The sequence below is a fragment of the Mixophyes fleayi genome, chromosome 6 (genome assembly GCF_038048845.1).
Source record: "Mixophyes fleayi isolate aMixFle1 chromosome 6, aMixFle1.hap1, whole genome shotgun sequence".
Classification (NCBI taxonomy): Eukaryota; Metazoa; Chordata; class Amphibia; order Anura; family Limnodynastidae; genus Mixophyes; species Mixophyes fleayi.
The window spans coordinates 102,787,523-102,810,664 of NC_134407.1; the positions used below are offsets into that span (position 1 = coordinate 102,787,523).

Here is a 23,142-nt window from a genome sequence, read left to right on the forward strand (position 1 = left end):
CAAGCACATAGCACTGGCCCATGAGCAGCTGCCCATCCTTAATAAGTGGCTTATTTATTACCTGCAAAAATCCTTTTTGCTGGAGAAAACAGGTGTGTTGGCCAGCAATAAGGCTTTATCTTGTTTCACCTTACACAACAAAGGATTACCACTAGCTGTGTCACTGCTAAGATTTAGAAACTTTTACGTAGGTGTAATGGTATCCTGGAAGGGTGTGTCAACTGGCTAGTAGAACGAACCTATTTTTCTTGTAGGTTGTACCTGTTGTCCTTGAAGGTTCTGTTGGTGTTGTCCTTGTAGCTGGTGGGGGTTTTCCTGTGGAGGGGAGAGTAGAGTAGGGTGGGGTGTTGGGAAGGTAGTGTAGAGGGAGTGGCGGATATAGAGAAAAGAAACTGACAGCCCTGAGGGGTTAGTTACTGAGATGAATTCATACAGTTTATATCATTTTTAGCCCTGAATAGGGCAATAGGTAGAATATAGCTTAAGGTAAATGCATAAAGCCCAGTATAGAGTGACTCAGATCATATAAGCCAGCCAGGGTAGGTGGGAGTCTCTCTTAGTGATGTCCTGACTGTGGCAGTCAGGTGTGTAGCTATATTGGTTATATGAATGTTTACAACTGTTTACGGTGCTCTTAAAAGAGCAATTGAATGCAGTGCAGCTTGCTGTAGCCTTTGGTCTTCTTAAACTGTGTAGCTTAATAGAGGGGGCCCATTAGTCATGCCCCTCTCCCGGACGTCGCCTACTGAAAGTAGGTAAGTATGGTATAGCCTTTCACAATTACGCAGTATGTACTGCAAGTAAATGTGATCAGTGCAAGTCAACTCTAAAACCCTTTGCTGAATGTCTACTGCCATTGTGAGGCCTTCTGATTGGGCAGTACTATGCTATATAGTCTGTATGCAAAGACATTTCTTTTATAAAACAAATGCTATACTGTTACTCGGTGTACTATAAAAACTGTCATTTGCAAATGGATAAGAGAAGTTGAAAAATCTCAAAGGGCTATTTATTAGTTAGTTGCTTCACTTTGAAAATGGCAGAATGACAGCATGTGAGGACAAGATACTACATGCTAAGAGGGTTGAAGGTCTGTATTACAATTTTTTCAGTTTACTTACTTTTTGCACCCTGTTTATACTTGCACGTTTTCATACAGCAATTCTTTGGAGACGGTTAAATAATATTCTCACAGACCTCCTACCTTCTCCTATTCTGCGCCTTAGTCGCATATGCGCAATAGCTACCGAGGGTCACTTCCTCCTTTCACGGGCAGCCTTAGGTTTCCTGTGAAAAAGGTTTTGTGCTTCTTTAGGAGGGGTGATTTTTGGCAGGACTCGCCAATGAGCCCTGGCATGGTAAATAACACCTTTTACTATATTTTGCATAATTGCTACATGCAGCAAAACCAATTTTTTTTTTTTTTAAATATATTTTTATTCAGATTTTTGTCAAAAAGAAGCGGTACAGCATATGTTATGATCATACAACTCATAACAGTATAAACATTAAGAATTTATAATACAGGAGAAGCAAAGAACTCAGGACCATCGCAGACGGACTGGTCCTCAAAATTAAAACAACATACGGGTAGACAGGAATCAACAGAGTTATGGTTATGAGATATCCGGAGTACCATGAAGGGAAAATGGAGAGAGGAAGAGGAAATAAGAGAAAGGGAAAACCGAGGGGAGGGGACAGCTTGTAAGGGGGGGGGGGGGGGAGGGTGAGTTAGTAGGGGTAAAAGTAGAAAGGGAGGAGGGGGGAACAGGACCTAGCGAGACTCAGCGCAAACACTTACTGAAGTATCGGTATTTTCATTTTTCAAGAAGAGGAATTTGAAGCAGGGAAGTATTCTTGCCACCTATGCCATGTGGATAGAAATTTGTAGGGGTGATTATTAACTACACTAGTCATGTGCTCTAGGTTATATATATATGCCAAACACTTTGAATTAGTTCCGAAACAGAAGGGCTCTCTAATTGTTTCCACTTCTTGGCTATTAAGCATCTGGCTGCGGTAAGAATATGGCCTGGGAGCAACCACATTATTTTGTGGGTGTCAGGAGGTAGCCGAGGGAGGAGAAAGTAAGTAAGTAAGATAGATGGAATGGAGATCTTAGATTAGTTATTTTATAAATAAGGTCAGCTACCTCCTTCCAGAAGGGGATAATTTTTGGGCAGCTCCACCAGATGTGGGACAGGGAGCCGCGCTGGCCACAATTGCGTCAGCAGAGGTCAGAGGCTGTCGGGTAGATTGTTTTCAATCTGGATGGGACTAAATACCAACGGAATAAGAGTTTGTAGAAGTTTTCTTTTATCTGTGTACAGATAGAGGATTTAGTGACTGCCTTGCGAATCTTCATCCATTCCTCAGGATCCAAAGATTCAGCCATCTCCTCCTCCCAGCGGAGCTCATGAGCCTCCTTGTCAGGTAAATTGTGACTCATTAGCAGTGAATAGAAAGTGGATATTAAACCCTTAGAAGACGTTTTGTTTTTACAAAAGGATTTTAGGGGGGAGGGATTATGAGGAGCGCGAGGGTCTATTAAGGTGGCAAATTTGTAGATATTGATAGAACACAGAGGACGGGAGATGAAGACGCTCACGGAGATCAGCAAAGGTCGGAAAGAAACCCATTGGGACAATATCGGAAAGAAACAAGATATTCCGTTTTGTCCAATGGAGGAAAGATTTGGGGTTGACCCCTGGAGGGAATGAGGGGTTATGCCAGAGAGGGAACATCCGCTTGTGATTAGACAAAAGTTTAAAAGCGCGGGTGCAATATTTCCATATTTCTATAGAAAAGCGAACTGTTGGGGGGAGGGATTGCAGAGGGGGAAGGTCCTTAGGATCTAGCCAGAACTAAATACTAGGGGATAGCATCTGGAGGAGGTCCGCCTCAGTGTTGACCCAAAGCCTAGTTTGGGGGAGAGAATGAGAAAGAACGGCTTGGGTGAGGCGAGACGCCAGGTAGTATTTATGGAGGCACGGTAGCCCCAATCCACCATTACGGGCGTGGCAAAAAGAACTTTAAGGCGCACTCTAGGACACCGGCCGGACCATATAAATTGTGAGATGCTAGCCTGAAGATCTTTAAATAAAAGTGAAGGGACTCATACAGAAAGGGCCTGGAAGAGGTACAGAATCCTTGGTAGAATATTCATCTTAACTGAGGCCACTCTACCAATCCAAGAAATATACTTAGGGGACCAGGATTTGAGATCAAGTTTCAGGGTGATTGCTAGTGGAGGAAAGTTGGCAGCAAATAGACAATCATATGTTTTGGTGAGATTGACACCTAAGTATTTAATGTGATGTGGCTGCCAATGAAATTTGAAGGTGTCCTGTAAATGAGTTTGGGTGTTCGAAGAGAGATTGAGGGCGAGAGCCTCAGTCTTATCAGAGTTAATTTTAAAATTTGAAAGGAGACCATACTCGTTAATTTCTGCAAAAACAGATAGGACAGAGACATGGGGGTTTGTAAGGGTGAGCAGAACGTCATCTGCGTACAAGGCTAGTTTGGCCGATCTAACGCCTGTGGTTATACCAGAGATATTAGGGTTGAGACGAATTCTGGAGCAAAAGTTCCATCATTAGGGCAAAAAGGAGGGGAGAGAGAGGGCAACCCTGTCTGGTGCCATTCCGAATTGAGAGAGCCGCTGAAAAACATCCATTAGCCAAGACCGTTGCTGAAGGGTTGAAATAAAGAGAGGCGATTCCATTGAGAAATGGACCTTGTATGTTTGATGCTTTGAGAACCTCGCGCATGAAGGGCCATGACACCCTGTCAAAGGCTTTTTCAGCGTCCAACGCGAGCACTAGAGCCAGAGTTTTAAGCTTATTCGAAGCATAAATCAAGCTGATGACTTTCCTTGTATTATCGGCATCTTGCCGATTGGGGATGAACCCCACCTAGTCGGAGTGGACCAAGGAGGGGATCACACCGGCCAAGCGATTTGCTAAAATCTTAGCGAAGAGTTTTAGGTCTGTGTTTAGTAATGATATTGGGCGATAACTTGCACAAAGACTAGGATCCTTTCCCTCCTTCAGAATCACCACTATGTTAGCTCTGGTGGTGGTGCTGTCAAACTTTCGACCCTTGAGGACAGAGTTGAAAAGGTCTAGAAGCATGAGTGAGAGGACAGGAAGCAACTTTTTGTAATATATGGTCGTGAGGCCGTCCGGGCCCGGTGCGGAGGTATTTCTCTGTCACGGTCTCAAGCGATAGCAGGTCTTTACAATGCGTATCCTAGGGTCTGCTCAGTTTAGCGCTACACCAACAGGGCGCGGAGTCTAACGAGCAGACGGTGTTCGCCAGGAACTGTCGCAAGGCAGTATGGTCTTAGCTGCGTCTTGCTCGCAGGTCGCGGCCCCTGCTAGAGTACTGCGCGAGGCCTTCTTGGGAAGTTTGGAACCCAGCAGGTAGAATAGCAGGTATTAGAATAGAATGTCAGCCTTGCAGACGAGTAGTAGCAGGTACGAGAGTAGAGTGTCAGCTTTGCAGACTAGTGGAATAGATGGTTGGTACCTGAACGGAGTTTCAGCTTGCAGACGAGTATAGTAGCAGGTACGTGAGTAGAGTGTCAGCTTTGCAGACTAGTAGAATATATGGTTGGTACCTGAACGGAGTGTCAGCTTTGCAGACGAGTAGCAGGTACGTGAGTAGAGTGTCAGCTTTGCAGACTAGTAGAATAGATGGTTGGTACCTGAACGGAGTGTCAGCTTTGCAGACGAGTATAGTAGCAGGTACGTGAGTAGAGTGTCAGCTTTGCAGACTAGTAGAATAGATGGTTGGTACCTGAACGGAGTGACAGCTTTGCAGACGAGTAGCAGGTACGTGAGTAGAGTGTCAGCTTTGCAGACTAGTAGAATAGTTGGTTGGTACCTGAACAGAGTGTCAGCTTTGCAGACGAGTATAGAAGCAGAGTAGCCAAGTCTAAGGTACCCAAAAGGTAACTGAGGAACAGGCACTGAGGGTTTGGAGGAAGTGCCTTTTCTATTTGGCGCCAGGATTGCCTGGCCAATAGGAGGACAGGCATAGATTTCATAATTTGCGAGTCTGCGCATGCGCAGACCCGAATCCCAGATGGCGGCACCCGGGACGGAGCGGACCGCCGGAGGCAGGTAAGTTTGCCGGGGGTCGGGTGAGCTGCCCGATACCCCGGCGGGTGACATTCTCAAAGATTTAATCGTATGTTTCAATTCCTCAGCAGATATATCTTGACTAAGTGAGGACAATTGCGACTCGCTAAGCGCGGGTAGACGACAAGTATTTAAGAATGTTTTAATTCGAAGTCTGAGGTCTCTAGGTGGGGGCATGTCAGATTGAAGATCGTACAATTTAGCGTAAAATTCCTGGAACTGGTTTGCTATTTTCTGTGGGTCAAATTGCTTACAGGAGGAGGCATCTTGGATATGAATAATTCTGTTGCGGGTCCGTTTGGCGCGTAAACTACGAGCTAAAAAGGTGTCAGCTTTGTTTCCTTTGTCTTAGAATTTTTGACGGAGCCATTTCAGCGTGCTGGCCACTTTATTAGATAAAAGTTGCTGTAACTGAGCTTTTACAGCCAGAATTTTGAGATAGGTTTTGCGTTTTAGGTACCGTTGATGCTTCTTGGTAAGGGAATCAAGCTCCGATTCGAGATCTTGAATCCGAGCTAAATGGATTTTTTTCTGGGCTGACGACATGCTAATTAAAAGGCCTCGGATGGTTGCTTTATGAGGCTCCCATAAAACAGAATACGAGATATCTGGGGAGGAGTTGAAGATCTTGAATTCCTCGATTGCCTGCGACACTTTCTGTAAGTTTTCCGGTTTGGAGACAAGGGTGTCGTGCATGCACCAAGACCGATGAGGGCGGACTGCGGGAAGGATATCCACATTAAGAGAAACTGGGATTATATCCGCAGAGCGTAGGAAAGAAGTGGAGGATTTATCTGTGAAAATCATGTCAATGCATGTATGGACGTTGTGAGGAACGGAAAAGTGTGTGTAAGCACGAGCAGAAGAGTTCAAGACTCGCCAAGAGTCATAGAGATCATACAGCTTGATTAGGGAGCAAAGATGACGAGAGTCTCTAGAGGTCCGCAAAGAGGAGGGAGACGGCGGAGAACGGTCTAGCTTGGAATCCAACGTGACATTAAAGTCCCCACCTAGAATGACGTGTCCCTTAGCTGATTGAAAAAGTTTAGCGAAGAAATCCGAAAAGAAGGATCACTGTCCCACATTAGGAGCATAGAGAGTCGCTATGGTTATGGGCGTTTGGGAAATAGAGCCAATCAGTATTGTATATCTGCCTTGGTCGTCTGTTATTGTGGAATGTACAGTTAATGGAACTGACTGATGGACTAGGATAGTAGTGCCACTAGTTTTGCGAGGAGAGGAGGAATAGAATGCATGTGGGAAGGTTCTATTTGTAAGGCTTGGGTGCGAGTGCGTGAAATGTGTTTCTTGCAGAAGGACTATGTGAGTCTTAAGGCGTTTAAATTCTTGAAGCGCCATGGTGCGTTTCTGTGGGGCATTCAGGCCATTAACATTTAAAGATATTATCTTGATAGTCATGGTGGGTGAGGCAAGGGAAAGCTTAATGAGACGAGTCTGCAAGCTAGTAAAACCAAATTTAAGTGTTTGCGCCCACTGCTCACCAATGGTAAATAGACCCCTTAATTTTGAATATATTTTATTTTACTAAGTTGTCTACTTGAGAACCATATAGTTAAAATAATCTGCAGATGTGTATGCATAATTATATATTTTCTTCAGGTTTGTCTTCATCATTGGCACATCAGTAGCTTTAGCTTTCAGCTCCATGCTGAAGAGGGGAATCCATCGTTCCCAGCTCCTACGTAAGCTGATATGGAGGACATGCATTCTTATGGCCATCGGAGTTTTCTTCCTCAATTATGGACCAGCTGACGGTCCATGTAAGTATGTTTGCTGTAAGGCTGATTGTGTTATTACAGTTCTCAAATGATTACTCAATTCCCATGATAGACATTCAAGAGTACTGCACACTTTCCTACTGTAAAATATTTAAAGAAAATATATCTCCACAAAAACAAAAACATGCATGCAATGACAAATCAAGGGACATTATGGTGCTTTTTTTCCTTGTTTTTAGAAATGTTTTGGATAATTTTATTTTAATTGTGTATTTATCTAAGCATAGCTCGTGATTGTATTACGGAGCTTGGACTTTTTATTGTTACATGTGTGTTCGAGTGATGAAAAAATTATTTCCTCAAAATCTAATGCTGTTAGTGGCCCTGATAACTTTATTTAATGATGCCCATTACAGCAGTCATTTATGTGTTTTGGTAAACGGGTCATATTAACCCAGAATGCAAAAGCTCTCATGTTATGTTACAAACTGCAAGATTAAGCAAAGTGAATTAGTCTATTACAATGCATGCAGAATTTCCCATGTGTATGGCAGTTTCAAGCCTTCTTTATAGTGACTGCCACAATTGAACCAATCTTCTGTAAGTTTGGGTACCTGGATCGCAGCCTCCCTCTCTGTAGGGCTGGCCACAATCGTCCATCCAGTAAATATGTCAATTTCTTAGCTTCTCTCTCATTCCAGTGCTATTGGTCTTTTCAATCAGTTATATCATCCTGTAGCTCACCAAACTTAAAAAGGACAACTAACTGTCTCAGTTCAGCAATATAGTGGTGAATTATCTGTACCTCCACCTAACAGCATCTGGAAAATCTGACTCTAGCCAAAGTCATATTCACATATTTGTAAATTCTAAATGTTGATCAAGAGGAACTATTTTTAGTGTTAGGTTAAACAATATTGTTATTGACTGATCATAACTACAGGCAAGGGTGAAATTACAGCCATTTCCGCAGGGTAGAGTTGCTATGGGGTCCAAAGATAGGAGTGGCCTGGCATTGTTGGTTCATCTACTGCCGATGCGCCCACATTCTCCTCTTCTGAGCATCTACCAAAGGCCCAAACAGGGCTTCGCTGTGAATGTGCCATTCCACAGGCATGCTAATACGTTCATAGCAGGGGGGTTTTCTAGAGGATGGTAAGCATCACTTGCACCCCCTAACATTTTGCTATGGGGCAGGCAATGGAATGTTATGCCTCTTGCTACAAGAACCATTGTACATCATCTGGCAGGCCAGTTTGGTTGCATTTAGGAACATAATCATATTAGGGGGTGTCAGGGATAAGCCCCTCTAGCTACTCCCTGATTAGATATCTTATCTTATATTCTAACAGTCATACAATATATCACCTCTATTCTTTCAGGAAACCGCTCCTGAACCCCTTTTTCAGTCACGAACCTCACTCTGCGCACTTGTGACTTGGAAGCTTACTGTAAGGGAACACAGGATTCCAGACCCAAATCTAACACTCACCTCTTTCTCTAAGGCTACAGATTTCGCTGGTCCCGTCCCAACACAAACGCAGGCATCACACCTCTTGACAACTGCCACCAGCTACGAATAAGACCCGTAGCAAGCCTATGACTTAATCACCCAATTGCGCACACTCTGTGCACCGGTAGCTAAATAGTTAACTCTTCTCACTCTTGTATCTAAAGCCTTAATCCAGCCAAGCAATCCGTCTCTTCTAAACAGGCAATGGATTCGTTTAGAGCAATAAGCACAGAACTATTAAATTTTAGATTTAATATACAAAAGATAATAAAAACAATTAGATAAAGATTTGACATACAAATAAGAAATTGCAGCTATAAAAACAAATTGGATGAAAGTACAGAGCATTACTTACAAATAATAATCTGGATGCCTGGGACGGCCAGAAAAGATGGACAGTCCTTCAATTAGATTGATCCCAAAGAAGCTGACACTTTGTCCCTCCAGAACACAGATTTTTAAGCAAACTCAAATGGGACGGCATTCACAAGGGCAGTGTGAATGCTAATGTGGGGGTGGAAATGTCCCCTGGGTGTCACCTAAGGTTTGCTCAAACTATTCCTAAGTTTTGACCGGTCTTCGCTTTACTCAGATATCTCCCAGAGACATAACTTTCCCTTCAATGAACCAATCATAATTTCCCGCACATTTGAATACCAAATATGATGAGATTACAACAATATCCAATCTCATCCTGAAATACATGTGACTGTGGCTGTTCCCTGTGTAGTTGCTATCTATGTTTTAAGTAGAGATGGGCGGGCTTGGTTCCACTTCTGCTGCTGCTGTTGCTGCTGCTGGGGGTGAATCGTCAGCCCAGAGGCAGGTCAAGAAAATGAGCAGTCCTACATTTCATCAATTAACTGTGAAACAATCATTTGCTAGGGGAAGCAAATATGACTGCAGTCACCCAGTCGCCAAGAGAATCACATGGCTGCAATGTTAGTTTTAGATCTGCGTCCAATCTCCACAATAAACGCAGCTGATTTTTCACAGTTAATTGAGGTTTTGTGTCCGCGTTACAGAATTCCATCGCGACACCATTTCTCCCGTAAAGCAATTCCACAACTATACCAAAAAGTGTGTTAAAATGTAGAGATTGCGCTGAAAAATGCCATTCTGCCCAATGTCCACTTAACCACAGATATGTGGACAAGTGGAAGTGGGCAAACCAAAGATTATATGACTACGACAACCCACTGTGGTGATTTGCCTTCACCAGCAGGAACAGCAGCAGCATGTACCCAAGTACGTCTCATTTTTCAGAGGCAGGCTACTTTGTGTATCACTGGCTTCACTAAGAGGCATATAGCTGACAATCTGTTACAAAAATTAAGGGAAGTCATTGCAACATAGCTCTCCTCAGGATATACTTTTTTTCGCTTTGCAAGAATCCAAGAATTATCAAAACTGGGTTGGTCATTCACCTTCACCAGCAGGAACAGCAGCAGCATGTACACCACTACATAACATTTGTCACAGGCAGGCCACTCTTTGTATCACCGGCTTCACTAACAGGCATACAGCTGACAATTTGTTACGCAAACTGAGAGATGTGATTGATACATGGCTTATACCACTTGAACTCTCCCCAGGGTATGTCATTTCTGATAACACCAACAATATAGTGCGAGCATTACAGCTGGGTGATTTCCGACACATTACCTGTTTTGCTCACACCATCAACTTGGTGGTGCAGAGCTTCCTACGAAATAACCGTGAGGTGCAGGAGATGCTTTCGGTGGCCCGTAAAATTTCAGGCCATTTCAGGCATTCAGCCACAGCATGTAGGAGATTACAGCAGCTCCAAGAGCAGTTTAACTTGCCCTGCCACCAACTTAAGCAAGAGGTGGTAACTAGGTGGAATTCCACCCTGTACATGCTTCAGAGGATGGAGGAACAGCGCAAAGCCATCCAAGCATATTGCACAAGCCATGACATTGGGAAAGTGGGGGGGATGTATTTCACTCTTGCACAGTGGGCAATCCTTTCAGTGCTGTGCAAGGTGCTGAAACCATTTAAAATTGTGACGTGTGAGGTGAGTGCTAGTTTGAGCCAAGTCATTTCTTTAATTAGACTATTGGAAAAGCAGCTTGAGAAAAAAAAGGAGGAGCTGAAAGCAAGCAATTCAGCAAAGTATGTTGGCCTTGTCGATCAAGTACTTAATTCGCTTCACAATGATCCTCGAGTTATTAAGATCTTGAACTCGGATCAGTACTTTTTAGCCACTGTGCTTGATCCAAGGTTTAAGACCTACATTGAGTCTTTACTTGTAAATGAGCGAGATGTGTACTTTTGCAAGAAGCTATTGCTCAGCAAGTTGTCCGCTGAACTGGACCTCGGCTTGACGACGTGTCCTCCTTCACTTTCTCAAGCTGCTGCTGCTCATAAAAAATAAAATTTCCCAAAAAGAAGCAGGGAAGATGCAGGGGGCAGACCAGAACAATTTAACATCTGGGCTGGTTTGAAGGATTTTTCAAAAAAATGTGTCACTTTGCCCATAACTCCATCCAATATGAGTATAAATATGCAAAGGATGGTGGAGAATTACTTTCAAGAGGTAGTTGATATGGAAATGTCAGACAGTCCCTTTCCTTACTGGGAAGAAAAGCAGGCCATTTGGAAACCCATGTACAAAATTGCTTTGCAATATTTAAGCTGCCCACCCTCCAGTGTGTACTCTGAACAAGTGTTCAACACAGCAGGGACCTTAGTCAGTGATCGCCGTAGAAGGTTACTTCCCAAAAATGTGGAGAAAATGATGTTTATAAAAATGAACTACATCTTCCACGAGGAAGGCCTTCACCATCCAAGACATCCAAGCACTGACTGTTCTCTAATGGCGGATTCAAGCGGCGATGAATTGATAGTCTGTGATGATGACGTACACACTGATGAGGGTGAGGATGAAGCTGAAGATGATGACGATAACATCTTTTTAAAACTTTCTATGTAAGTGTAGGGTGCAATCTACCCCCAAAGAGGAAAGGGACTTGTGGCATTTCCATATCATGTACCGTCTTGAAAGGCTGCTCTTTGGGCAATTTCTCCTTAAGGGTAGGGTGTCATAGACAGAGTGACCCCAAACTGACTATGTCCATTTCTCTTAATATTGTACAGTCTATAACGGCTGAATTTTTTTGTATTTTCGACAAGTGGAGGGGGGCCTAGAGAGCTAGAAACCAAACTGGCTTTGTCCATTTTAATTAATATTGTACAGTCTATAACAGCTGAATTTTTTGTTTTTTTCAACAAGTGGAGGGGAGCCTATAGAAACTGCCTTTTTCCATTTCTTTACATATTTAACTATAAGTGTAGGGTGTAATATACATCCAAAGACGATGGCTGCATTGCCAATTATTATTATTACTATCATTTATTTGTTAGGCACCACAAGGTATCCGCAGTACTAACAGTAGACTATACAGGGTGAAACCATACAGAACAATGAACAAAAAGTACCAATACTTCAGAAACTCCGGCTAGTCATATGCAGTAAAGACGGAGCGAGAGAACAGGTATGGAGAAAGGAGGGGAGGGGGCCCTGCTCATATGAGCTTACATCCTAAGGGAGGGCAAACAGACCAGGCACAAGAGGAGCCAGTTGAGGCAAGAGGAGAGAAGGGAGGACGAGCAAAGGGAGGAGATGGGGGTTAAGTAGATAGTTGTTAGGCTTTGAGGAAGAGGTGAGTTTTGAGTGCACGTTTGAAGGAGCACAGAGTAGGAGAGAGACGGATGGAACGAGGGAGGTGATTCCAGAGAAGGAGGGCTGCACGAGAAAAGTCTTGGATTCTGGAGTGGGAAGAGGTGATAACGGTGGAAGAGAGGCGGCGTTTGTTGGCCGAGCGCAGGGAGCAGGCAGGAGTGTGAATGGAGAGGAGGTTAGAGATATAAGGGGCAGTAGAGTTGGAGAGAGCCTTGTAAGTGGTGGTGAGGAGTTTGAAAAGGATTCTGTATGGGAAGGGGAGCCAGTGTAAGGCAAGGCAGAGAGGGGAGGCAGAGGAGGAGCGGCGTGAGAGGAAGATGAGTCTTGTGGCCGCATTGAGTATATAGCGGAGGGGGGAGAGACAGGAGTGGGGGAGGCCAGTAAGGAGGAGGTTACAATAATCAAGGCGGGAGATGATGAGTGCGTGGATGATAGTTTTGGTGGCATCCTGAGAGAGAAAAGGACGGATGCGGGCGATGTTGCGTAGTTGGAAGCGACAGTCTTGGGCAAGGGAATGAATGTGGGGGGCAAAAGAGAGAGAGGAGTCGAGGGTGACACCCAGGCAGCGAAGTTGGGTGACAGAGGAGATGGTGGTGTTGTTGACGACAATAGAGAGGTCATCGTGGGATGGGAGTCTGGGCGGAGGAAAGACAATGAGTTCAGTTTTAGAGATACTGATTTTGAGAAAGCGCTCGAACATCCAGGAGGAGATGGCGGAGAGGCAGTCGGATACCCGAGCGAGAAGGAGGAAAGATCAGGAGAGGAGATATAGAGTTGAATGTCATCAGCATAAAGGTGATACTGAAGACCGAAGGAGGAGATGAGAGCACCAAGGGAGGAAGTGTAGAGTGAAAAGAAATGATGACACCTAAGGTAGAAGCCTTCACGGATGTGTTCCTTGCGCAATACAGACTTGGAATGCCATCACATCCTGTGGTTAGCTGCAGATTCAGCATTAACATGGAGTGAGATTGCTGTCACTCACAAAATGGTGGAGTTACTAATTCACAGATTTGTCTGTTCACTGGAATACAAACACACAGTCTATGAAGGTCTGAGTAGCTATGTGGGAAAAATAATAAGCCTTACAGCGCTAAAAAATGAGTGTATATAGTACTGGCTCCAATGAATGATGTAAAACTGGGAATGGTATATCCGATAATTTAATAAACATCAATTGACAACGTTGGTAAATCAAATACATATAAAACAACTAATAATCAAGAGACCGGTCTCCTATCAATAATAAAACAAAAATGAAAAGTAAAAAAGGTATTTTCTGATAAACACATTCACAAGAGTAAATATAGTCTCAAAGATAATATTTAACCAATTTAAAAAAAATCATTTTCCCATTGCATACTCCAGCCATAACATATAGCATTTTATTCAAATACTGAGAATAAATTTGGATTTATTGCTCTGACATTTTTTTACCTTCCGTTACACTTTGAGAGGATACATTAATTTAACCTGATTATTTTTATTACTTGCTACGCTTGTACGAAATACATTAACTTTTTTTAAAATTGGTTAAATATTATCTTTGAGACTATATTTACTCTTGTGAATGTGTTTCAGAGAATACCTTTTTTACTTTTACTAACGTTGTCATTTGATGTTTATTAAATTATCGGATATATACCATTTTACATCATTCATTGGATCTGCAGAGCCAGTAGTATATGCACCCATTTTTTAGCGCTGTAAGGCTTATCTTTTTTCCTATGGTTTTTATCTAGGGTTTGGCATCTACCCTATATCTTATTCAGCTGCTTATATTTACCTACGGCTCTTTTCAATAGCTCAGTGCAGGATTTTTTTGCTGTTTTTCTGAGTAGCTATGTAGCACAAAAGATAGTAAGTGTAGGAAGCCTTAATCGGACATGTTAAACCATAAGGTTTTTTGTCTATGGAATTTCATAGCTTTTTGTAAAGTTAAAATATTTATGATATCGAATTCAGAAACATGAACACCAAAAGTTTACGGAAGATAAGAACAACTTGGCTCATCTAGATTTCACTATTTTTTTAATCCCTACTAAGCTAGTGTTTTTAAATTGCTCTATTATATTAACCTCTACTACCTCTGTTGGATGCCTATCCCGCCTATCCACTACCGTTTCGGTAAAGTATTTTTTCCTCAGATTTTCTCCAAACCTAATACCCTCCAGTTCCAGTGTATGTCTTCTTCTCACACATACCCGACTGTTCACCAACATTGTGATTGCATACACACATGCAACCGCCAAGTGCACAGCTTTTTTTCCACGTCTCTTCCTGCATACCAGTCTTTCTCTCACATTAAACCCCATTCTCATCATCATTTATTTCATATGTAACCTCCCTGCACACCATCTTTATTTTCACTTGTCACCATTTTCGCACCAGCTTTTCTTTACATGTCAGCCCTGCACACCAGATTTTGTCACACGTCACCCAATATGTCAACCAACATTTCTCACACATGCCATCCAATATGCCCACCATCTTTCTTGTCATGTGCCATCCCATATGTCTGAGCTTTTCTCTCACATGCTATTTCAGTCTGAAATCTCTGTCCGTTCACAGACCAGACAGTTTTTATCAGTAACCAAAAGTAGGTTATTTTACAATTCACAAATGTCATATTACAATTGGCTGAGATGGCATATAGGCGTGTCTTGGTCCTTTTTGCTCCCCTGGATTCAATGGAGATTTTGGAGAAATTCTTGCAAGTCTTTGTGCACCATCTCTGATTAGAAACATCTGTTCTTTGAATTAACTCCTTCATTCCTGTTCATATCACTCTCATCAGCTCACACACAAGGATCCAATTGACATAATAAAACCACATCAAATCTAAATGATATACTAAAATAAGATAAAACAATGTAAATATTTTCATATTAATATATTGTCTTCATCCAAAATAAAACCTCTGTAACACTACCCTGTATGCCCACAACCATATCTAATGTGCCACACTGAGTGGTACAGTATGTATGTCCTGGCAGTAGTAAGATGCAGTATGTATGTATGTTCTGACAGGCAGCAGTGGGGTGCAGTATGATCTGAATGTAATGGGTGCATTATGTATGTGCCAGCATCAGTGAGGCACTGTATATATGTTTGTAGCATACTATGCGTACATTTACCAAAGTGAAACAGTGTTGCACCTTGAAGTTTAGGAATTTACCAGAGTGGCAGTGGCATTGGCATTGCTCTATGTCCAGCATGGAGGAAAAAGACCAAAAAAATGAGATTTTCAACTTTAGATTATTCCTGATGTGGAATTGTTTATTATTTTTCTGAAATTTGGCATGCAGCACTCATAGATGGTTCTCCATTGGCATGCAAAATTTCAGCTTAATACTTTTTAAAATGTAGCACCTCAAACACCACGACCCCTCTCACAAAATTAACATGCTGAAATGTGATTTATTAGAGTCAACCTTAATATAAGGGCACGACTGCCCTTATATATGCATACACAAGCACACACACACACACACACACACACACACACACACACACACACACACACACACACACATACACAAATCTAATATCTTCTATATGTACAGGCTAATGCCAGGTCCCCCACATGTACAACAATTCAGTGATACTAACGGCTGTAAGAGGAGACTGACAGCAATACCTACGGGAAAGAGGGGCACCTGAGGAGACAGGCTGCCAAGTGTAGGAGTCACAGTGAAGAGGAGAGATTGCCTCCAGAGAACCCATAACCAGCAGAGAGAGTACATGTTTGCTCTGGATGTAGGAAGTGTTTTGCCTGCAGTCCACCACCTGTCAGAGACCCGAGGAATAATAAGCTTTTAGAATAATGATTTTATCAAAATACAGTGCAGGAAAAATAACTGAAGTAGTCACCGGAGAGAAGCTGTGCGTGGGATCTCTCATGTTGTGTGCAAACCCTCTCAGCGATTTCCCCACATCCAACAATGTGCCAGGTGGAAAACATGCAGTTTTGTGCATAGTGGTTGCAGTAATATCAGTATGATGTTTGTCCCCTCTCACTGCCTGGTAGTGACTCACTACAGACCCCCAGCCGATATACTCTCTGTTAATGTACTTGGATCACTGCTCTGAGCAGACTGATCCCTGGGCTTTGAGCTGCACTTTTACAGCTCAACTGCAGAATGGAGACACTGTCTGGATGAATCTCACTCCCAGATGATTCCCCTAATGCTATGTGCTGGGATGGGTTATATGCTGTTAAATGTATCAGTGCTCGAAGTGGAGGTCTTTATGATGGTATGCCATATCGCCACTTCTCTTACTGCCTTCATTGCAAAACTATGAAATTCTATTCACTTACGTTTTCCATACCGCCACTTCTAACTTTACACTTTGACCACTGATATGGATTATACATTATCCCACATGCTCCTTTCTTGCCACTGCAGGGGCAGATTGGGAATTTATAGCAGCCCTGGAAAATATTCCCAAAAATGGCCTCAAGGGATAAGAGTGGCCAAATTGTTAGAGGACAGAGTTAGATCAACAGGAGTTGTGTCACCGGAGTAAAACCAGATGTGGGAGTAACCAGCATGCAAGGGGTTTACTTTCAATTTCTCCTCCAATCACATTCCCTTCAAACACCCTGGCAACGCTGTACACACCACTTCTAGGTGCATTTGGACGCTCCTAAAGCACACCAGCATGAAGAGGGACGTACCTCCCTGCATTTGGGACAAATTCCTATGTAGGAGACAGTCTCACCATAAGTGGGACAGTACCTCTCCTTGTTCTTGCAGCTTATTAGCCCAAGTATCTTCATATTACAGCCTACCCCCAGTCCCTCCACATTAAAGCACAACCCCCCAGTCCCTCCATATTACAGCAGGACCCCTGGTCCTTTCATATTACAGCACCACCTCCCAGTCCTCCACATTATAGCACAAACCCCCAGTCCCTCCAAATAACAGGACGACCCCCAGTCCCTCCAAATTACAGGACGACCCCCAGTCCCTCCACATTACAGGACGACCCAGCAGGTCCTCCACATTATAGGACTACACCCCAGTCCCTCCATATTACAGAACTTCCCCCAGCCCTTCCACATTGCAACTGTCACTCACCGGATCGCTGATTCCTCAGGCTCAAGATCTAGATCTCTATCTGCTCTGCCGGTCCCCGTGTTGCGGCTCGGCCGTCCACCTTCTTAGCGATGTGTCTGCGCATGTGCAGACCTGGGGACTGGTAAAACCTTCTCCCTCTCCTCATTGGTTGATTAATTGCCTCTCACTATTTAAGACACCCTCTGTCTTACTACCTTTGCCTGTTCTTGGTCCTCATTCCTCTGAGGTAACCAAGGAGTCCAGTGCTCCCGGATCGTGTTACCTGCCTGCCATGGAAGCCTCCTGTATGCCAGTGGTAATACCTGTCAGCCGCAGACCGCTCCATGCTACCTTGTATTATACCTGCTACTTGGACAAGTCTCTACTCCACGCCAGTGGAGTAGTGAGCTGAAATAAAAACTTGGTCTGAAGGTATAAAGCCAGATGTCGCTACATTTTTGTTTTTTATGTACAAATCATACTTCAACAATACGAGACCATAAAAGAAAAGGGCAATACCGGCTACAGCTGAGAATGCTTCATTATGACTAAAGGCACGGTTTTAAAAGCAATTTAGTAAGAGCATTGTAAAGAGGCCGCTTATTAAGAGAACCCACTTGTGGTGCATAAATGTATCCATAGCACACTCTCTGAGTACTCACTCTACCATTATATTGAGGGTTATTTGGTGTTAGAGTGTGTTTAATATATTTTTAATTGGCTACACTATTTGGTTGTTTTCTTATATTTTTGTTTTACATATCTGCAGCTACACCATTGGAGATCCTTACTTCGGAGTCATTACTCTATTTCCATGATGAACGTTTGATCGTTTTTTGATAGTTAGGGATCTATGGTATGCACCTGTGTTATACACATTTGCTTATTTTATTCTATTATATGTATTTTTGGACCAGGTGGTACCCTTATTGGTATTCAATAAGGCAGCAATCTGTAAGAAAGCGCTTTCAATAAGTTCACTTCTGTATATTTAGAGAACATGGTTTTGGGCTATACTGAGACTATCGGGTATCTGTCAATACCCCTTTGTGAGGTCTAAAGTGGTCAAATATCCAGCTAAGATCTCTACCAACTCATCTATTTGTGGAATGGGATAATTGTCAAACTTGGTGACCTTATTTAAATGTTTAAAATTATTGCAAAAGTGTATTATTCCATTTGGTTTCAGGACTAGTACAACAGAACTATTCCACTCGCTGGTGTATTCTTCCATAACGTCTAGTTGAATCATGATTTCAACTTCCAGCTGTGGGTATACGCTACTTACCTACTACCCCAGGGGGTGTGATTTTGTTATGTTCTATAAGAATGCTACACCCAGCAATAGGAGTAAATACATCCCTGTTTTGTGCTACCATTTACACCTTCTGCTGCAGTGTTAAGGAGGACTCAATGGGCACCTCTCAGTCCTCTGCTTTAAAACACAGTATTTTCCTTGTGCCAAGGTTTTAGTAAATCGACATGATAAATTTGTTCTTCCCACCTTCTACCCACTGGCGGACTCTTTAGTTAACTGGCCCCACGTCCTCTATGACCTCATAAGAAGATCCCTGCCAGTGTGCAAAGAGTTTACTTTCTTGAGTGGGGACAAGAACTAACACTTTGTTGCTCAGGTTGAAAGAATGATCTACTGCCCTAGTGTCATAATGCCTTTTCTAATGGTCCCTCAGTAAACAGTACTTCACACAACCATTTCTGTTAATTGTAGGGGAAGAAATTAAGCATCTTGAGGAGAGAGCAGCCCAACATCACACTGCAAGGAGCACACATCCACAACCTGGTCATTTGATCATGAATTACAGATCTGCATTCAACTTTTCTGTCACTGCAACTACAGGACAGGTTATGCTCTGTAGTCCCAGTTTTCCTGTAAGCCTCTTCCTCTCCGTTTTTCATAGTATGGGTTCTTGTGGCTGGTATTTTCCAGAAAGTTCCCCTGGTAGACAGCGTCTAAGATCAGCTCTGTCTAACAGTTGGTTGGGGGTTTTTTTCTGTGAAATTGATCCTCTACTGTTAACCAGCACAGCAGGATTTGATGGACTTGTCAAGTCCTCTGCTGTGTCTAAATCTATCACACTGTACAGGCTTGTGTAGGCCAGTCCATGCAATTGCCTGTGCATCTTACAACAATGCCCAGCACATGGAAGATGAATAAGTTAAAACTTTTGATGGTACCAACCTCCATTTTTGCCCCAACAACATGCACATTTTTATGTTAGTCTTTAGTCTAGCTTAGTCCTCTAAATTGTGAGTGTTTACATGGACAGGTGCACCTGCACGTTCAGGCTTAGCGACAAGTTAGCTGAGCAACCACAGGCAGCCTTTTCCTAGCGTGTGCTATGATTTATATAGCCTCCACACAACCACTGCACCTAAAGTACGTCTCCTCTTCTACCACATTTCTTATGACAAGAACTTCAAAGGGAGCAGCCAGAGTGTAAACTAAATATTATCTAAGTAAAATGTTATTGGTCAGTTCTATGGTTGATTTAAGCAAACATTTAGCAGTTTGGGCCTAAATTTCTTTCCTATTCTCAATCTACAAAGTCCTGTTAAATCAACTTCTCCTTGGGTTATATATTGCAAGCTGTTGAGTCATGGTTTATTACAGAGATAATGTGAGATGCTACACCCATGTGTTTGCTCTCTGTATAACTGCATCTTTCAGAAGCAAAGTAATTTGCAGAAACTGACATTTAATGGATATTAGTCTTCTGAGTGAGATGAGACACTATGTCCGGAATGCACTAGAGGGAGGATAAATATTATTACTGGTAATGTATTTACTGTAATATTCTCTGTTTTCAATTGGTGTCTTATTATTCCCTTGTATTGCTTTCTCTATTTTTTTCCCCTGAATTAGTCTGAAAGCTCTTGCAATTTTTAATTAACTTTTAAATTTTCCATGTGATGAACATGTATTGAAATAATTGGCACTTCCAATGTATTTCTTGGCTCCAGTTTTGAGGTAGCTGTTTTTGAAGCAGGATAGCTTTAATAAGGGGGACCACACACTGGGGTTCCTTCTGCCACAATAATGCCAATCAGCCATGTTTGTGTGGCACACAGAGCTGATAATGAAGTCTAAAAGGGCAAGAGGGAAAATGCTCGTCTGTTTTATTTATTTGTAAATGTGAGCAGACAGACACTCTGCACTTATAAACCATAAAAGAATGCATGCATTTATACATGCATTCCAGATTAATTTAGGTGCAATCTCCTAAACCTGTTTACATTTGCTTGAAAGTTGCATTCCCCACACACTGAATGCTGCCCAGTATCCTAAGGTGAGATTCATTGTTTCAGTGTGATTGCACAATGCTATTTTGAGGTGAGATTGGCATGTTAATTGCATAACACAGGTTTGATGAGGAAATAATTGAAGTTTTCATTTCCTGCAGGCTAAAGACTTATACCCTCTGGTGTTAATTATATGCATTTTACTAATATTTATAATACTAGTAGATCTCCCCTCGATCATTCTCGGTGACTTTCATATCCCCATCGACAACCCCACCTACCCTGCTTCCAGCAAACTGCTCACCCTCTCTTCCTCCCTTGGTCTCACCCAATGGACCTCCTCCTCTACCCACTGCCTTGGTCACTCCCTTGATCTTGTCTTCTCCTACCTATGTAATCTCTCCGACTTCTCCATCTCTCCCTTTCCTCTATCCGACCACCATCTTCTCTCCTTCTCTCTCTCCTCTTCTCCTGCTCCCCTCCCCCTGCCCAAACCTACTCTGTCCATACGCAACCTCGATGCTCTTGACCCTGCCTCTCTGTCCTCCTCTCTCGATACCCTCCTTTCTCCCCTTTCCTCCCAGGCCTGCCCCAACCAGGCGGTCTCCCTCTACAATCACACCCTCACCTCCGCTCTGGACGCGGTCGCCCCTGCCCACTCCGTCCACCCCCGCTGCTCCAAACCCCAACCCTGGCACTCCAAATTTACCCGCTTCCTCCAAAAATGCTCCCTTTCCGCCGAACGTCACTGGAGAAAATCCCGCTCCCTGGCTGACTTCCTCCACTTTAAATTCATCCTTTCATCCTACAGCTCTGCCCTCTTACTCGCTAAACAATCTTTCTTTAAATCCCTCATCTCTTCCCAGTCCTCTAACCCCCGCCGCCTCTTTGCCACTTTCAGCACTCTCCTGGCCCCCTCCCCTCCCCCCCACCCCCTCCTCCCTGACTGCCTCTGATTTCGCCTCCTTCTTCTCCTCTAAAATCGAGGCCATCCGACTTGAAATCTCCTCCTCCACTCTCTCTTCCACCCCTCCCACTCTTCTGTCCTCCCCCCCAACCACCTTCCCATCCACTCCTTCCATCTCACCACCGGCGAGGAAGTCCACTATCTCATTTTATCCTCCCCCCCACTACCTGCCCCCTGGATCCCATCCCCTCCCACCTTCTTCGCTCCCTTTCCCCCACCACCTGCTCCCACCTCGCTCACCTCTTTAATCTCTCCCTCTCCACTGGCATCTTCCCCTCCTCCTTCAAACATGCTCTCGTATCCCCCATTCTTAAGAAACCTAATCTCGACCCCACTTCTCTCTTGAACTATCGCCCCATATCTCTTCTCCCTTTTGCCTCCAAAATTCTCGAGAGGCTCGTCTGCAGCCGTCTTACCTCCTACCTTTCTGAATACTCCCTCCTTGATCCTCTCCAGTCTGGTTTCCGCCCCCTCCACTCCACTGAAACTGCCCTGGCTAAAGTCACCAATGACCTCCTCTCTGCAAAAGCCAGGGGCCACTTCTCCCTTCTCATCCTCCTTGACCTCTCTGCAGCCTTTGACACCGTTGACCACCCCCTCCTCCTTCACACCCTCCAGTCTTTCGGCCTCTCCGGCCCAGTCCTGTCCTGGTTCACCTCTTACCTTACTCACCGTTCCTTCTCTGTCACCACCTCTGGGTCTCTCTCCCCCCCATCCACCCTTCCAGTCGGGGTCCCTCAGGGCTCTGTTCTGGGACCCTTACTCTTCTCTCTATACACCTCCTCCCTGGGTGAACTCATCAGCTCCTTCGGCTTCAGCTACCACCTTTACGCTGACGACACTCAACTATACCTCTCCTCTCATGATCTCTCTCCCTCCCTCCTCTCTAGGGTTTCCGCCTGCCTCTCTGCCATCTCCTCCTGGATGTCCTCTCGATTCCTCAAACTTAACCTTGCCAAAACTGAGCTCATAGTTTTTCCTCCCTCTCATACCCCATCCCCTTCTGACCTCTCCATCACTGTCGACAACACCTCTATCTCCCCTGTCCCCCAACTTCGCTGCCTTGGTGTCATCCTCGACTCCTCTCTCTCCTTTGGCCCCCACATCCTCTCTCTTGCTAAATCCTGCCGCTTCAAGCTGCGCAACATCGCTCGCATCCGGCCCTTCCTCTCCCAAGATGCCACCAAATGCCTTATCCACTCTCTGATCATCTCCCGCCTGGACTACTGCAACCTCCTCCTCACTGGCCTCCCCCACTCTCATCTCGATCCCCTTCGATCCGTCCTTAACGCTGCAGCTAGGCTTATTTTCCTCTCTTGCCGCTCCTCTTTTGTCTCCCCCCTCTACCTAGCCCTTCACTGGCTCCCATTCCCCTTCAGAATCCTCTTTAAGCTCCTCACACTCACCTACAAGGCCCTCGCCAACTCCACTGCGCCCTACATCTCCACCCTCCTCTCTATTCATGCTCCATCCCGCCCTCTCCGTTTTGCCTCTGACCGTCGCCTCTCTTCCCCCCTTATAACCTCCTCCCACGCGCGTATCCAAAACTTCGCCCGCACTGCCCCCCTCCACTGGAACAAGCTCCCTCCCTCCATCAGAAATTCCCCTAATCTGTCCAGCTTCAAACGGGCCCTAAAAACCGACCTTTTACTTAAAGCCTTTCTGTCTCCCACTTAACTTCCTACCTTATCTTCTGCCTCTGTCCCCCTACTCTCCCTCTCTCCCCTGCGTCTCTCTGTCTGTCCACCC

General features: G+C 44.0%; 1 protein-coding gene across 1 annotated transcript in view; it reads left to right on the forward strand.

Annotated features, from left to right (window-relative positions):
* The window catches only part of LOC142095347 (heparan-alpha-glucosaminide N-acetyltransferase-like), a 589,712-nt gene that overhangs the window by 279,400 nt on the left and 287,170 nt on the right, over nucleotides 1-23,142 (forward strand). The window contains exon 12 of the mRNA XM_075178300.1: nucleotides 6,765-6,925. Coding sequence (XP_075034401.1) covers nucleotides 6,765-6,925 — 161 coding nt within the window. The remainder of the gene's footprint in view (nucleotides 1-6,764; nucleotides 6,926-23,142) is intronic.